We start from the raw sequence: 16,641 nt of genomic DNA, 5'->3' as shown, positions 1-16,641 counted from the left end.
GATCAGGACAATGCTGGCACTAAATGTGATTATGTTTTCCTATATACGATATAATACCTCAAAAACACTCGGATTAAAGCTACTGAGATCTGTGATTCTCCAATTAGATGCAAAAAGATATAAAATATATAGCACCCATTTACAGCCCGACAAATAGCATCCACGGATCAATTCGTTCTTAAACAAGAAGGCAATACGAACACCCAATGCAACAGAGACGTAATATATCATATAACCAGCTCACATCATTGTAATCATCTTAGGATTATGGTATGCTGGGCCACGAGAAAGTGACCCTCAGTGCGCGAAGGCAGCGACAAGAGAAGCCACGGCAGAGAGAGCAAGCACGCAGAGACCAGGGCCTGCCGGGACCGATCCGCTCTCCATGGTCGGCGCAGGCGCCGGAGCCTCCTGCGCATGGACTGCAACAGATGCGAGTAGGAGCAGCAGCAGCAGCAGCAGCGGTACCTTCAAAGAAAGTCTCATGGAGGCTTCCATTTCTCACAGGTAGCAAGCGGTGAGGGAGTGGCTCAAAGGGAAACGAACTCGAGAAGCTGGTTTTAGCTGCGGTGAATGTGAAAAGGTAGAGGATGTGTGTGCGTGTATATATACATCGAAGAGAGAGAGAGGGAGGTCGTGAAGGCGGAGAAGGGGGGGAAGGAAGAAGAGAGAGCCGTTGGGAAAGGGAAAGATTCGAAAGCGTCGGATCGCAGGCAAAGGCACGTGGGTGGGTCCCGCTGCCTGCCGTGTTGAGTGGAGTAGCCGTTAAAACGTTCTGTGAACGTGGCGTGCAATGACAAAGAACTAGCAAAACGACATTTGTTATAGCCGTTGTACCAGTAAGTAATATGGTGCCGTTTCTTATTTCTGAAATGTATTTTAATTTTAAGTTTTGGCAAGACTAACAACGACACGTATTCGGACCCACTCGCCAGCTTGACTCACGTAATTGACACGACGTGCCATAGCTTGATGATTTGGGCGATCCCTCGTTAAACTGCTCCCATGATTTAATTCTCCATTCAATTATTTCCCCACATCCGGACATTAATTTAGATATCGGAGAATCTTCATCGGACATATCCGATAATATAGTTATTCATGTCCATTGCTGAATCGAGTCATTTTCGACACCAACCTTTTGTGACTTGACAACATCTAAGATATAAGTCAAATGTATGAGGCTGATTGTTACACGTCATTAGACTGGCTGGATAAGTACTTTTAAAATACTCATCGTTATTATAATGGTAAGAAAATAAAATATATTTTCAGTATCAAACTAAAATATTAGGATAATTAATATTATGGACCTATATGCATGCTATATTAAAATATGTAGGGACAAATATGCTATTTTGGTACTTGTAGAAACCATTTGATTAACCTTAGATGTTAATGGGCACATAAGGCCCATTAAATGGGGGAACATCCGGTAGTCGATGGCGTCGTTACCCAATAAGATAAGCCCATCGGAGGAACAAACGGGATTCGAGCGCATCGGAAGTTGGTCCGACGCTCGCGGTGATCGCCGACGTCCAAGACTCGAGGTGGTGGCTTCCTGGTCTTCCTTCCTCCTTTATTTCTTTAAGCCAGGTCTTTTAGCTCCTCATGAGTTGGTCTTCTAGCTCCTCTTGATATATTTCTTTACCGTAATAATCCCTCGAAATGTGGTGATCTCTGCAAGTCTGGATTTAGGGTTGGCTATCGCGGACGCCGTGGAACTAGTGTCGTTGAACGTTCTCTGTTTCGTTATTGATCGTTCGATCGCTGCTGTAGGACATTGGTATTCTAAGAAAATAGTCGATCGAGAAACTTTGGGCCAGAATGCTGTACTTGAATTGGTGGATGACCAATATGTGTTTGATGTGCTTGAGACAACAGTATTAGGCAACGGATTTAGGTAGGAGCAATAGGCTCATCTTCTCTCTGTTTTTCTTTTGTTCGTTTTAATTGTAGATACCTCATGATCTTCTATATCATTATTAATCTCTTTTGTTAACTCATTTATGTTTTATGCCAGTCTTTTTTGTTGTCTCACTATTTTACTTAGAAATTTTTGCTGCCTTGGCTAATTATATATGTTATTGTTTTGTTTGTATTGTGCATTTGTATTTGAACAAATTATGATGCATCTATATCTGTATATGACCGTATGCGTATATTTCTACTTATCAATCATCAATTTTCCTGCATGCTCAAGTCAAAATCATAATCATTTCTTAAAGACAGTATAAGTACCATTGATGTGTGTAACTGTAAGTTTTATGATCAACTTTATTGAATGCGTGGTGCCATGGTTGGCTTCATCTATATGTTTTATGTAAATAAACAGATGCATGCATGATGATCTTGGTGGGGATCACGTGGCATTTGCGACAATATAACATCTCAATAAAAAATGGTGACAGAGATTTCTCCTTGGTGAATATTTTTTGCATTGTTATGTGTATTCTCGTTAACTTGGTTGATGGTACTGAAGCACTTCTTTTATCAGCTTTTCTAGTAAATTTGATGTTCAGAGTATCCTGGTGTTCCCTGGTAATTCGATTGAGCTCCAGTCCAGTTGTCCTACAATGCAAAGTTGGTCGATCAACCTTCTCGAATGTCTTCAAAGAAAAGTGAATTTTTTTGTGCCATTTTCTCTGCAATGCCAATTTTAGTAAATTATCTTTTTTGATAAGAGACCAAAAGTGATTTGTCTAATTCAGATTATTTTTAAAATTTTATTAAATGTTTTTTTGTGATTTATATTGGTTTATGGGCACAAGGAATATTTTTGAACCAAGCTCTCATGTACTTAGCAACTATTCATTAAATTAGTAGAACTAAAGAACTAAAGTTAATTTAGTCAGAAACCATTACATAATTTTGATTTTTCAGTAACATTGCTCAAACCTACACACTCAAGTGTATTGGTAGTATTCCTTGACCTTTGAATCCTAGTTAGACCATGTCCTCTTTGACAGTCTTGCTAGTTTTCTTATATCTCTAGGAGATACAAATGGTCCCCATCACGGACTATGGTAATGTCATCAATTTCTGCAGTCTCTTGGTTGATCACTTTTGTAGGATGATGTCCCACAAACTTCTCACCTGCACAACAATGGAATATGACACATGAATTCTTTCTGGTTCACAGTTTATGTTTCTTCCTGAAACTGGTACTCTTATGCTTTGTTAACTGTGTGTTTCAGTTTAAGCTTGACACTGATTTTGGATACTATCTATATTAGCATTTGCAGCTTTTATGGTTATACCTTTCATGTAAATCAGTCCAAATAATACTTACTGCCAATTCTGAGGAGTTCCTCCACGGTTCCTGGTAAGTTTATCATCTTTGCAGTTAGCTGTCTTGCTGGATTTCCCTTTTGAGAATGCATGTGGATGGTCACTCTTTTGCTTGTTAGTCTCATGATATTGTTCTCAAAGTTGTGGCTTCCACTTTGTGAACAAGAAGCTATCATCATTTCATTAATATTTGGATACCCAAACCTGGGTTTCCATTCTCTGCTGCCATGGTTCTCAAAGTCATTTTCATGGCCAGATGCTTTCATTTCAGCAAATTCTATTTCGTGCTCTCCAGTGTGTCTCCTTGTACTTCCATTACTTGATGAAAACTCAAATTTACCTGTATTTTCATGTTTCTCAACCAATCCTTTTTGGGTCCACCTGTTATCTTCGTCCTTTTCTATAGTTGCTTCTTGTTTGAGCAAAATATTGGCAGTTATATTGTATTCATCCTGTGCAACCGTATGAAAAACACTGTGCCGATCTGCATGGTCTAATTTTGGATTGACCTGACCGATTGGAAATTCATTGGGTGTGCCATTGTCCTTGTTTTTTTCTGCGTTGCCTGGACTTTTACATTTATCCATAAGTTCCTGTGTGTGTAGCTTGCAGACTTGATAATTATTTCCATCTGGTGCATGGTTCTCATTCCTCTTCCATGGATCTCTCTCGAGCCATCTTTTAAGAAGTTCACCAGGTTCATTTTGCTGTATTCCGGGGTATAGACTTTCATGTAGCCTTAAATTCTGTTAGATTAAACGGAGAGAAATTTAAGCTCCTATTTTGCCAAAAATGATAAATTATTTTATCTATAAAAAGCGCACTGGTCGAATCTTAATTATATACCTGGGAAAGATTACTCATGACAATAGTCGCATCCTGTCTACTTTGTCGAATAATGTTGAAGAGTGTTGTCCTGTTCAGTCTGAGAATTTGTGTGAGCTCAGTGGTTCTTATGGTGAATGGCTGTGACATGTTACATAGAACTCCTATCTCCCCAAATATTTCCCCTGCAGTCAACCTTCCATGAACCTGAAGATTTTGATATTACAATAATTATCAATGGTTAACGTGCTAGTGTACTATTGATGCACATATTGAAAGCCTTTACCTTTTCAACCCCATCTGCAGATGTTCGCATGTCCTGAAACAAAAATACTAATGAAAATAGTTATACATGTGAAATTGCTGGAAACAACTATGCGGGTGAATCAAGAATACAGGTAAAAGAGAGAAGTTACTAACCACTGCTCCTGATACTATTATATATAGATATGCTGGGGCTTCATTCTGCAATATTACATCTTCCTTTGGTGGGTAATACTCAGCTTGCATTTCTGTCACCTATTAATTGCACAATGGTCTTATCAGCATGCTGCATGCATTTGACCTGCTTAGTGTTGTAATTGATCATTTATATTTTAAACCTCACCAGCTGGAAAATGAGATTAAAGGAAAACCCTTGGAAAAGGTATACTTTTTGGACAATAGGAAAGAATAGGTACTCGGCTATGCTTGAGCGGATGGCCTTTGGGAGGCCATCAAGAGTCTCTTGCTGTTTGAGTCCCTCTGTCTTGAATCTTAAGCATATGTGAGACAACATCTGTTCCTCCATATGTTTTGGTAGCTTATTTCTTGACGCAAATTCAGAAGCAGCCTGAATGGTGTCCCGCTGAATATCAAAATAAACACTCATTAACAGAATGTAAAAGGGCAAAATTCTCTAATCAATTAGTGGGGTATACTGTTGTTCAACTGTTTCAATAATTCTCTTGACCCTTTATTAGGAGTAATGAAATAAAATATTCTTTTGATCCTCTGATCATGCATTTGATAATTCTATTAATGAAATGAAATTTACGAAGAAGAAATATTTTTAAATTGAATAAAAAATGCAAGACTGAAGTTGTACACAACAATTAGACAACTGAGAAAGCCATGCAACCAGATGATCCAACATCATATTAAATGTTATGAATCTGGAACTTTGACAATCTTGCACAAGTGTTGATGTGCATGCTATGATTTTTTCCTTTTTCCACTGCTTATTCCGATAAAATAAACAGGTATGAGGTTTATCTGCCAGCAAAATAAGAGATCTTTAAAGAACTTGTGAGATAGGACATACAAAGTTTTTCGTGCGACTGGTCCCGTGGACAACAAGGTTCGTCATATTTCCAATGAGGTAAGACGTCAACCCCAGATTAAAGAGCATGTAGCAAATACCAAATACCATTTCTCTTGTGTTTTCAGCATGTAAGTCACCATAACCTGTAGTCGTTAGTGTTGTAATTGACCAGTATATTGCTGTTACATATCTAACCCACAGGTTATGTTCCATAAAGTTTGGTATCACTGCACCTATCCAGGTTCTTTCTGGGTCGGGATATCTATCAGCAATCATATAGTTGAAGCATCCAGAACAGTGGACTGCGAAAAGAGTTACCTGTAGTACAAAAATGTTATGGTAAGAATACTTGTGCAGCTGCTTGAAGCAAAACAATGAACAAAATGCTGGGCTTACAGAGAAAAGCTTTGTGCACCGTGTCCAGAAATAATTGAACCGAATATCTTTCTCAAGTCTGTGGAAAGAAAATTAGGAAATCAGTCCTGTTCTGGTAAAATGTATACTATGAAATGATAGAAGATACAGACCTAGCAAACAGGGAATTGACACGATGTAGACGCCACAGTCTAAGCACACTGAGAAGTTTGAAGCCGAGGCTTTTACTATGTCCATTGAATAAGAAGCTGATTGTTTGAAAGGGAAATGTTGAACATGCATCAAAGATGAACCAAGTGGACAGATACCTGTGAAGTCAGATTCTGTTAAGCCCAAGCAGCTTTTAAGTTTTTGTGTTGTACAAGATTCACAAATCCTAACCTGACTGCTATTCTCTTTGGTTCATCAACAAGAAGATATGATTTATGGTCAACAAAAGCAACAAAGAAGGTGAGTACTATGTCAATTGCAAAAAAGCTATTGATGATGTTATCCACAAGAAAGATTGTGCTTGGCAAGTATCGCCGAAATGCAAATTCAAATGGGCAGATCCAGGCAGAGTAGAGAACCAGGACTATCAAGAACTTCTCCCATAGCCTGAAAAGTGGTTGGTGAGAAGAAAATAAACATGCTGTTTGTTCAAAATATAATCGTGAGAATACAGGGAGACCGATGAGTTAGTATACCTGTAACGAGGATTGTATGGTGAAACAATGTGCTTCCTGAGCTTGATTGTATGGTTTATTGTTGCTCCCAGTGATGGCAAAAGGTCATTGTGCATGCTGTATCCTCCACTTTCCAATTGGAAACTATCGTTGCCAAAGTGCTGTAAGCAGTTCATACAAGAGCACAACATGGTTGCACTATGATGCCTTTGTGATCTGATATTCAGTGGTAATGTGACTCGAGAGAGGTCTAATATATATAGGGTAGTGAAGGTTGCTGTCTGACTGATGTCCTTGATCAAGTGGGCTGCTTGGTCAATGCATAGGAAGGATTGGACGAGGAAAAGTTCATGAGAAGGAAAATACATAATAAAGGATTTTACTTGGATCTAATCATTAGGAGCGGGAAATACTGCAGATTGAGTTGAAGAAGTCAGAACATTAATTTTCTGGAAACAATGGGCAGAAGTTTTAGCCAACTTACGAGGTATGTGGTGGTTTACACATCTATGGTGGATGGATTTGTTTCCAGGACCATGTAAAATATTGGTTAGAGGTGGCCATAGATAACACAAGTGAACCATAAGAACTAGGTCCTGTTTGTTAGGTTGCTTTGGAACTAATTTCAGGATATGAATATCGACCTTTTGAGGGGTGAGGGCCTACTGTAAACAGTGAACTGTTTTTGGGTTCCCAGAATTATGCCCTTAGATGTCTGTGTTCAGGCACCACTTCTGGGATAATGCATGTCTGGTCTGTGAATGTGACCAAGAAATTCTGTAGAGCTAGTCATATGATCCTGTGGATGGTCATAGCCAAAAGATGGCTTAAGACCAGAAAGACCTCATTTTCTCTCTTCCTGGTGAATTTCTGTTAGTTTTTGCCACAACCATGTGAATTTCGTTAGTAGAATGACATTGCATTCTGAGGGCAAATGACATGACTGACTGATAACCCTCATGATCCTGTGAAATGCATTATAAATCAATACAGCATTTGATTGGTCCTTGGGAAGATGAGAGTCCATGATGAAGGTTGGATGATACCGAATACAGTATGGGTGCCAAACTTTGTGGTCTCCTGGTGGGTGCCATGTATGGTGATTGATGCCTAGGAAGAATGGGAAGTTGCATCTTGGCCACAAAGCCTGTTGGTGAGAGTGTTAAAGTTATCAAATAAGTCCACGGGAAACAGCATTCGGAAATATAACTTGAGTACCACTCTACAGGTTAAGGACATGAAAAACATCAATTTGTTTTCATTGTCAGGGTTGGATGGAGCTTTAGTCCTGTATTATGTGAATAGTTCCTTTCCATACTTTCTCCTTGATTGGAGAATCCAAGAAGCTAAAAGAAAAGATCTATTTTAAAATGCCACAGAACCTGATCCACTTATTGGTTGATGGTCCTTTAGCTAAACCTCCATCACTTATTAGTGTAAGTTCCTGATCTTTTAGATGCACTGTGCCATCAATTTTGGATCTTTTCCAGTTTATGGTTGGCTTACCTTACCTCCTCTCACATCCCATCTCATGGTCTCTCAAAGTGAAAGAGGAAAATTTGAAAGGTACTACCATCTATATATCAGCCCGATTTTCCATCAGATCTTTTGCTACTGTTCATTTGTCGTGAAGAACCTATAAAGAAATGTAGGTTAGCATTCAACATATTTTACTGTGTCTGTCTATATTTTCATTTTATATGTGAGACAAATATGATGCTAACCAAAATTTACCTTATTGGTAATTGTAGATGGCATGCATAGTCCAAGTTTAGATATGTGAAGCAGATTCAGTCTCCTGTTTAAGTGGTGGTACCTGAAATTGCAGCTGCTTGCAGTTGGGACTACCTAACTCTATGGGTTGTCCTGCAACAAGATTATAAACCTTCACCATACTCCATGTCTATCATTCACATTTTGGTGACTAGCTTCTGTCAGCATCATCAGGAATGATGATATAAGAAACCTGTGCAATGCATTTGGTAGAAGTGATGGATCACAGAACACTCTTTTATGTTCTCAAATTATCAATCGAAGTTACGGGCCATAATCAAATATTTAGTTGGTGTCTATGCAACTGGAGCATTTTGGTCTTTATATCATTGTCCCTCTTCCATGTCTCAAAATTCCAAGTGAAATCTGACTGGTAAGGCTGAGAGTGCAAAGTGGTCCAGCAAGGAAGGCTTCCACCTCTCTGAGTCCTTCTGATTCCAATGGTCCTCTTGCAAACTTGGGCATAAAGCTTGGTGATTACATGATTATGCTGATCTCTAAAGGACTGGTTCATGGTTATCGACTCTCCCTCATGGATGATGCAAATTGTTAGTCTCGTGAGTTGTGAAGGATATGCTACAATTGGAACTTTTCTTTACCTTTCTATTGGAATATAGTAAGATGCTTACATAGTGATTTACTGTTAACATCATGTTTACGCAATACCTATAAGAAACTAATGTGGAAATATCACTACTACTAACCAACAGTATTTTTCTTGGCAGGATTATATTACTGTTAATCAACAGTTCTTGTAGCATCAAATTCGTTCTCAGGTCTGACACCTGTAGCAAAGATCCCTCTTTAAAGACTCATCTTGCATGGTCCTCTCACAAGCCTAACCTGTCAGGTAATTCCTTCCTCTTTTTTCCATGCTGCTTTGTCAGACTAATTTCAAGAATAATGTCACCTTTCGCAAACCTGACGATCTGACCAGTACCGAGAAAAACTCCTTGCATGTGATTTGATCCATCCAAGTAGCTTTCATGTTATATATAGGTTTTTGATGAACTAGATCCACCATGTTATCGGTGGACCATCCAATTGTAGCAAAATACCTTGAGATGTGTTGCTAAATACTTCTGGTCTACCTAAGAATTCCTAATCTGAGTGACACAAAAATAGCAAATGCAGCCACTTAGGTTGCGTGGCAGCATTGTTATGATGGGTTGGCAACATCGAGAGATTGTTGTAGCCTTGGATAAGGGATGGGAAGAAAGCTTATTTCCCAATACCCACTGACCCACTTAGGTCGAATTAGGATACGTGCTCCTCAAATTTGAGACATGCTTTTTATCGATTGTTCTTTAGAATTTAGATAATAACAGGTGATTTTTTTTTTGTTTTTTTTTTCTGTAGGTACCTACCTGCATTTATCCAACCCATTTTAAAACTGATATTGGGTTTGGTTTCAGGATGGATATAGTGGGAAATTATATATCCATGTCAGTCCTTTACAGGGCAGAGTCAAATGTAGGAAGGAAAGTAAGCCATTCTTCCCATGGAGCAGGAAAAAGGCAATAATTTAATAGTTAGATTTGGATACGACTAAAGCAAAATCTGCCGATACCCTATCTACTGTGATAAGGTCGTCAATATGGCCAATCACCATCATGTTTTCCTCACCGCTATAGCTTTGAGAGAATGGATTCTCCACGTCTTCCGTTGCTTTCTCAGGCATATTTTGTACTTAAGCTACAGCCACGGGTCATGATCGTTAGGGCGAATCCGATAGAGCTGCTGATTTGAGCGCCAGGCGCTCTCTTCTTTTAGTGGCCAATTTGCTCATTTGCATTGGTGGATTCTCAGATCTTTGTTTCCACTCACATTATTCCTCTTTCTTTAAATAAACACAGATATTGTCTTTAGGGTACACAGTAATAATTATGTGAATCAATTTTTTTTTTCTTTTTTTTGACCTGCCTTGCCCACAATTAGGCAGACTTTTGAAGTGGGAATATCTACTGATCTCTCTCTCTCTCTCTCTCTCTCTCTGGAAAGCTAATATCGAATTGGATCGGTTCTGGATATGGGATACCGACCTACTAGTGAAATGAGACCTAAACCTTGTAGATTTTACTCGTCGATTGGGTACATGTTCGAGTTAAGTGACAGAACTATAACGACCGGTAAAACTCGGCACCAAGTCGAGACACTTGGAAGAAAAAGCCATGTGTCGTTTCTAAGCATCATAAAAGTTATTTCGTTGCCCAACTCAAACCGGCGACACCTTGGGACAGCATCGGTTCACGATAACAAGGCACCTGGGACAGCATCTACGAAGCTTCCCCCCTTCCTTCAGAGTGCTCGCAATGGAGTTCCATTAGATAAGATACGATTAAAGCCATTTTGCCCTGCCCGAATGGATGGCTTCCGCCCGGGTATCTAATTCTTATCTGTTTGTGAATCACGACTACGAGGCTCTTCTCGCCCTTTGGAATGCCCGTGACTTAAGTCGGCCGTGCCCCTACACACATCTCCTGTGTGCCTAGAGCCCATCGATTTCTTAGTGAGGAGTCCATTGACGCATCCAATTGTTTGTTTGTGGGATCAAATCAATCAGATCCTAATCCTTCTTCTACCCATGGTCACATTCATTTCCATGCTGCACTCGAGTGTCCAAGAATACCTTGGAAATGAAGAGGGAAGGATGGATTTCAGATTCTAGCAGCTAAGAGTGCAGTCCTACTTTGATGGCACCAACCAACACTCGATTGTGCTGTCCCCCTTTGCATTTCACGTTGGATTGCCTGCCCTTGTGTGGTTCTGTCAGATTGCAGGGAAAATGGCATCCAAGAATGGAAAGAGCAGGGTTTGTGGGATTCACATCTCATTGTGGTGTCTCACCTGACATCCATCTCGAGCTAGGAGAAGAAGATGGAAGTCTTGAGATTTTGGTTGACCTTCCGATTTTTTTTGCTTTTTCCCCTTCTTCCAAGCAGACTTAGTGGCATGTGTCTGTTCACTTTTGTCTAGTACTAGAATAAAGTCCATGAATAAGGTTGATCTTTGTTCATAAATATTTGGCCGGTGGATAGGCTAATTATGTACCTGTGCTACATGCAGAGTTCATGTCTGGATCTTAGACATCTATTCATGCCCAACTCAAAAACTGCACCTTGGTGTCATAATCAAATCATTCCTTTTATATTTAAGTGATCATCATGGTTTAAAAGTATGAAAATAATCTCTCTAATAACAAGACTAAAAACCACAATGTTCCTTTTTCATATTTACACATGCAAGTATTCTTGGTCCTGTCTCGGCTTGAGTAGAGTGGGTTTGACACACTGCAGCTTATCTTAAGCTGTCGTATTGGAGACATCCACACCATGTCCAGTTATGTATGGTTGGGCTTAGTTCTCTCTAGCCCAAATAACCCAAAGATCCATGTCTAATTATGCATGGGCATAGGTTGGAAATGTCAAGTGCCAAGCCAAAAATTCGTTACTTCAAATTACTTCTATGTTATATCAATGAGATGTAATGCAGATTAGATATTGGGTAAATTCCCTATAAAAGTCATCAATTTTGGGTTTTTCCCACAAGGCAGAGTGCTATTTTCAACAGGATAAAAAATACTATCAATGAGTTTGAGAGGCATTTTCTCTCCTCTTTTCCTTTCAATTGAATCGGATTCAATCAACCCACTAATTTTCAAATCAATTCGACCTATTAATTTAAATCGGTTTAAAATAATATTATAATATAAATACAAAAAAATAATATGCAAAATGTATTATTTAGATTAATAAAAATAAGATAATCATAAGAAATAATATTACATTTAATTTATAATAAAATACTTTAATTTTTTTAATGAAATCGTGATATTTATATCGTTAATTTTATAAAAAAAAATAAAATATTAATTGTACATTAGGGATAAAATAATAAAATTATGGAATAACATCGATAAAATTTCTCATGAGTTGCTACATGAGCCTTTTAATCCGGCCCGTAAAGCCCCCATTTGTGTCATTTTGGGTCCGCGCAGTTATGGTCCGAATCAATGGCCCACTAGTTAGCCCAGTTAATCGAAGCCGTCGATCTGGTCCGTTAAAAGGAGGAGGTCGATCGGTAGGCTTCGCTTTGCGCTACCTGTGAATACTGGTCGAGTTCGATGCAGGTCGGCTGCTACGTTGCCACCCGTGCTTGGATCCCTCTCCGTCCCGACAAGGGAAGCAGGCGTCGCCTGGTGGTGGGATCGGCCGGGTCGAGGATGGAGCTCTCATTGACGCGGCCCGACGACTGGCACCTCCACCTGCGCGAGGGCGACCTTCTCCGCGCCGTCGTCTCCCACAGGTGGGTGATAGGCCTCTCGATCTCCTCTTCTTCTCGATTACGACGGACAAAGAAAGGGGGAATTTGATGGGTGATTCGTGATGATGACGACGCAGCGCAAGGCATTTTGGAAGGGCGATCGTGATGCCCAACTTGAAGCCCCCCATCACCACCACCGCTGCAGCGGTGGCGTACCGCCAATCCATCTTAAAGGCTCTGCCACCCGACAGTCGATTCGATCCCCTCATGACCCTGTACCTGACAGACAACACCAGCCCCGACGAGATTAATCTTGCCAGTGAGCTCCTTTTTTTCTTCTTCTTCTTCTTCTTCTTCTTCTTTTTGGGTGCTATGCCAAATTGTTTGGTTTCTCTCTCTGAATAAACCACTTAGAATAGAATAGACGATCGCATGCATGGTTTAGTTTGTATTTTCTTGTTATTAGTAGTATTGTTTCAACTACTAGTACCATCTTGGTGTCCATGATAACATAAATTTGACTCACTTCCACACCTTATCACATAAAAAGTTCTTAACTCAGTATAAATGGAATCCGTAAGATTCTTTTGTTTTGTTTTAATATATTTCTACCTATCATTCTTTCACATTTGTTCATCACCATATTTCTTATTTATACTAATTACTTTGATTTTTTTTTTAAATATGTGCTTGTGAATGCATGTGCTTCTGCATTTTGCACATACACTACCTTGTGTTTAACTACTCAAGAAAACATCCGCTCAATAAGACTTATTTTTAGATAGAATTAGAAAAAAATACTTCCATTTGAACTTTTTCCGTACTATATGTTCTATCTCTCTCTGTTTTTTTCTCAAGCTACTTAATATGCTTTATGTTCTTCCTTATAATAAAGGGAACTGATGGCTCACTAAAAGTTTGGCTCTGATCCAGTTTCCTGTTACTAGCTCTTCTTTCCATTTTTTGCTGATTTTAGCTTTCAGGAAAAAGTGGAGTGGTATTTGCTGTAAAATTATATCCTGCTGGAGCAACTACCAATTCTCAAGATGGAGTCACTGATATTTTTGGGAAGTGTTTGCTTGTCCTAGAAGAAATGGCAAAACATAATATGCCACTGTTGGTATGTGTTAGTTTATTCCTTCTTATCGGTTTACCATACTCTGAGTTTTACTCAGTAAAATAACTATGTATTAGAGAAATTTTCTAAAAGGAATTATTACTTAAGTTTCTTCTGAGGAAATGTCTAGTTGATCAAAAAATTCTTTAATTAGCTTTACTGTAAATAATATTTTGTACACTAAAGATTTCCTTCTTTTTTACTTATTGCCTTATTATCGAGGGTGTAATCATGAGGCTGATTTCTTCATGTAAAACTTATAACAGGTGCATGGGGAAGTGACAGATCCAAATATTGATATATTTGACAGAGAAAGGGTCTTCATTGAGACTATTTTATCACCGTTACTAATAAAGCTTCCTCATCTGAAAGTTGTAATGGAACATATTACCACGATGGACGCAGTTAAATTTATTGAATCATGCAATGAAGGTAGGCTTCAGAATGAATTATTTTTTTCCTTCTCCTTCCTTTTTTTCATGTTTCTATAATTCAGTAAGGATGAGCCTTTGCACTATGGTGTGGTTGTATTTTTATGCTTCATGGGTGTCAAGGGTTCAGACCAGCAAAACAATTCTCTACCTGGAGGAAGACTGCATTGACCCTCTTTATCCTGCACATTGTTGAAATCTCGTGAACTGAGCTTCCTTTTATCTTTATTATATATTTTGATATATTTTCGTTATTAGGTTCTGTTGCTGCCACTGTCACGCCACAGCACCTTCTTCTGAACAGAAATTCCTTATTTCAAGGTGGACTACAGCCTCACAATTACTGCCTTCCAGTACTAAAACGAGAGATTCATAGTACGTGCAACTGCTCCCTTTGCCAACAGAAAAATTTTTTTTTCTTGCATTTACTATGGAATACTTCAACTGTTGATAACACTTGTGGAAAGTCAGGAATCACATGCAACGACTGGCAACCTAAATATTGATGCTCTTGCTTAGGAACAACTTACCAAAATTAATATATGGATGTTTTTGGTTTGTTGTCCTTAGTGACTCCTTTTTATATACTACTACATAAGCATATTTTTCATTTTACAGATTCTATCATAACTTAAAGGAGTCATTCTAGTGCATATTTAAAAGATTTAGTGCTTAGAAACATGATAACATCACCATTTGGTTTATTTCCTTTTATTCCACAGTGGTTTTTCTCAGGTTTGTCGCGTTTCTAGCTTTGACCATAGTCTAGTTTGTATAGGAATTAAGATAGTTTAACTGGTCAATTCATTAGTTTGCTGAAGTTTTAATTTATGCTGATAGTATCACTTCTATTTGTCTTCTTCTGTAGGACAAGCTATCGTATCAGCTGTAACAAGAGGTAGCAATCGTTATTTTCTTGGTACCGATAGTGCTCCACACGAGAGACAAAAGAAAGAATGTCCTTGTGGATGTGCGGGAATATACAATGCTCCTGTTGCGTTATCCCTTTACGCTAAAGTATTTGAGCAGGTTATGTTGGAAATTTCCGGTTCTAAACCTGAATACATAACCATTTATGTGATTATTATTCATTAAGTTGTTCTCATCAATTCTCTTGATTTTTTTTTTTTTTCCGATCAGGCTGGTGCACTTGACAAACTGGAGGCGTTTACAAGCTTCAATGGCCCTGATTTCTATGGACTCCCAAGAAACACTTCAAAGGTCAAATTGAGGAAGAGTCCCTGGAAAGTACCCGGCTCGTATCCATACACATCTGGAGAAATAGTGCCTATGTTTGCTGGCGAGACTCTTGAATGGTTTCCGTCCGACAACTGATCCCTAGTGATTTCTCTCCTTTCTCACTAATCGAAGAGGCATTTTGGGCAAGTATTTTTTAGATGATTTCAGTAGTACTCACAGTACTCTGTCGAAACCTTGTGGGTTTAACTCTCACGCACCTACATTTTCTTATTTGTAGATCATTAGTGCTCCGCAAATGAGACCCCCACTTCCTTTATTATTTCCGAGAGAAACTTGTAAGCACGAGTTATCTATGTCCGAGTTCTTTCAACAAATATGAAATGATATGCGTGAGCAAAAGCCTTTTTTTTTTTTTCTTTTTTTTTTGTATTTTCGTTGTTATTTCATCTTATAGGGAACAGTGAAGAGATTGATTCATAAGGTTTCCCCATTCCAAAAGCATATAATTTGGCTGTTGTCTCTTGATGTTGAAGCTAATCGATCTGGTCTAATGATGAAATGGATGCTACAACAATGATTATGTAGGCATATATGATGCTTACACATGGATTCGAATCATAATATTTAATGGATAATGCAAGAAGCAGATGGTAATAATGTCATGCACCCCTCGAGTAATTTTTTGGCTTTCTTGAATTAGAAAAAAAGAAAAATAAATCACAAATCTTTGACGATATAAATATAACATCAAATCAAATATCAACATTGCAATTTGTGGTCTCTATGGAGATTATCTTAGTATATTATTCACATTTGATAAGTCTGGAGTTCATATTTTAGCATCTTGTATATTGTTTAATTGAAACTATAATTTACTGAGCTTTTGAATGAAACAAAAGAAAAGATAATTATAACACACATAATCTTACATCGAATGTAAACAAGAATCATGCCATGGTTTCAAATATATATATATATATATATATATATATATATATATATATATATATATATATATATATATATATATATATATATATATATATTCATTAATGTGGAGGTAGACAGAGAGATATGTGACATCCCTCACTGTTCATGCAAGCTTCTCTCTCCAGGAAAGCTTTGATGTTTCAAGCGTGTTCTCTCCAAAGGTCCGAGGTCCTAAGAGCCCACAGCAAGCTAATATTAGCCTCATCTGTTGTAGCCTTACCTTCGAACGGGCTAACAAACATAGGAGGATGGATGGATGGATGGGTGGGATGGATCGCTTTGTCTCCAAGCCACAACAGTCATTCCACCAATCGCAACCACGAGACTCCACAGACAAGAAGACCCACCTCACCTCCTGCTTTCGGACATTAATAGTATCCTTCACGCCTCCTTTACGCCCCCAGAATC

At 38.6% G+C, this 16,641-nt stretch overlaps 2 protein-coding genes across 6 annotated transcripts; one reads left to right on the top strand and one right to left on the bottom strand.

Moving 5' to 3' along the window:
• Positions 1 to 2,983: 2,983 nt before the first annotated feature.
• On the bottom strand, positions 2,984 to 8,353 carry LOC103975973 (potassium channel KAT3-like). The gene is made up of 12 exons (XM_018822455.2): positions 8,276 to 8,353; positions 6,481 to 6,620; positions 6,176 to 6,391; positions 5,947 to 6,102; positions 5,816 to 5,873; positions 5,420 to 5,737; positions 4,724 to 4,963; positions 4,537 to 4,635; positions 4,403 to 4,435; positions 4,138 to 4,323; positions 3,293 to 4,037; positions 2,984 to 3,096 (listed from the first exon to the last, which is right to left on the bottom strand). Exons 1-12 carry the CDS (start codon positions 8,351 to 8,353, stop codon positions 2,984 to 2,986), a joined length of 2,382 nt encoding a protein of 793 aa, XP_018678000.2.
• LOC103975972 (dihydroorotase, mitochondrial) lies at positions 6,088 to 15,656 on the top strand. Of its 5 annotated transcripts, none has more exons than XM_065095894.1 (10): positions 6,088 to 8,025; positions 8,211 to 8,848; positions 8,958 to 9,082; positions 12,362 to 12,537; positions 12,633 to 12,814; positions 13,479 to 13,615; positions 13,879 to 14,044; positions 14,302 to 14,418; positions 14,912 to 15,072; positions 15,184 to 15,656. In XM_065095894.1, exons 4-10 carry the CDS (start codon positions 12,455 to 12,457, stop codon positions 15,376 to 15,378), a joined length of 1,041 nt encoding a protein of 346 aa, XP_064951966.1. In that variant the 5' UTR covers positions 6,088 to 8,025; positions 8,211 to 8,848; positions 8,958 to 9,082; positions 12,362 to 12,454; the 3' UTR covers positions 15,379 to 15,656. The 5 variants fall into 5 exon arrangements, with proteins under 5 accessions (XP_064951966.1, XP_064951965.1, XP_064951962.1 ...); XM_065095893.1 differs by having other exon boundaries at positions 6,088 to 8,107; positions 8,211 to 8,789; XM_065095890.1 differs by having other exon boundaries at positions 6,088 to 8,107.
• Positions 15,657 to 16,641: the final 985 nt, after the last annotated feature.

The sequence above is a fragment of the Musa acuminata genome, chromosome BXJ2-2 (assembly GCF_036884655.1).
Source record: "Musa acuminata AAA Group cultivar baxijiao chromosome BXJ2-2, Cavendish_Baxijiao_AAA, whole genome shotgun sequence".
NCBI lineage: Eukaryota > Viridiplantae > Streptophyta > Magnoliopsida > Zingiberales > Musaceae > Musa > Musa acuminata.
The sequence above is the reverse complement of the archived record's forward strand: the minus strand, read 5'-3'. Positions and strand labels throughout refer to the sequence as shown.

What these genes read in the sequence shown, in the direction of transcription:
- LOC103975973 (XM_018822455.2), bottom strand. Translation starts at nt 8,353, where the DNA reads ATGGTGAAGGTTTATAATCTTGTTGCAGGACAACCCATAGAGTTAGGT. An exon ending in GTCAATTCCCTGTTTGCTAG is followed by an intron (nt 5,874 to 5,946) that starts GTCTGTATCTTC and finishes TTCTTTCCACAG; the next exon opens with ACTTGAGAAAGATATTCGGT. An exon ending in CCAGTCGCACGAAAAACTTT is followed by an intron (nt 4,964 to 5,419) that starts GTATGTCCTATC and finishes TTTGATATTCAG; the next exon opens with CGGGACACCATTCAGGCTGC.
- LOC103975972 (XM_009391131.3), top strand. Translation starts at nt 12,356, where the DNA reads ATGCAGGTCGGCTGCTACGTTGCCACCCGTGCTTGGATCCCTCTCCGT. An exon ending in AACATAATATGCCACTGTTG is followed by an intron (nt 13,616 to 13,878) that starts GTATGTGTTAGT and finishes AACTTATAACAG; the next exon opens with GTGCATGGGGAAGTGACAGA. An exon ending in ACTAAAACGAGAGATTCATA is followed by an intron (nt 14,419 to 14,911) that starts GTACGTGCAACT and finishes CTTCTTCTGTAG; the next exon opens with GACAAGCTATCGTATCAGCT.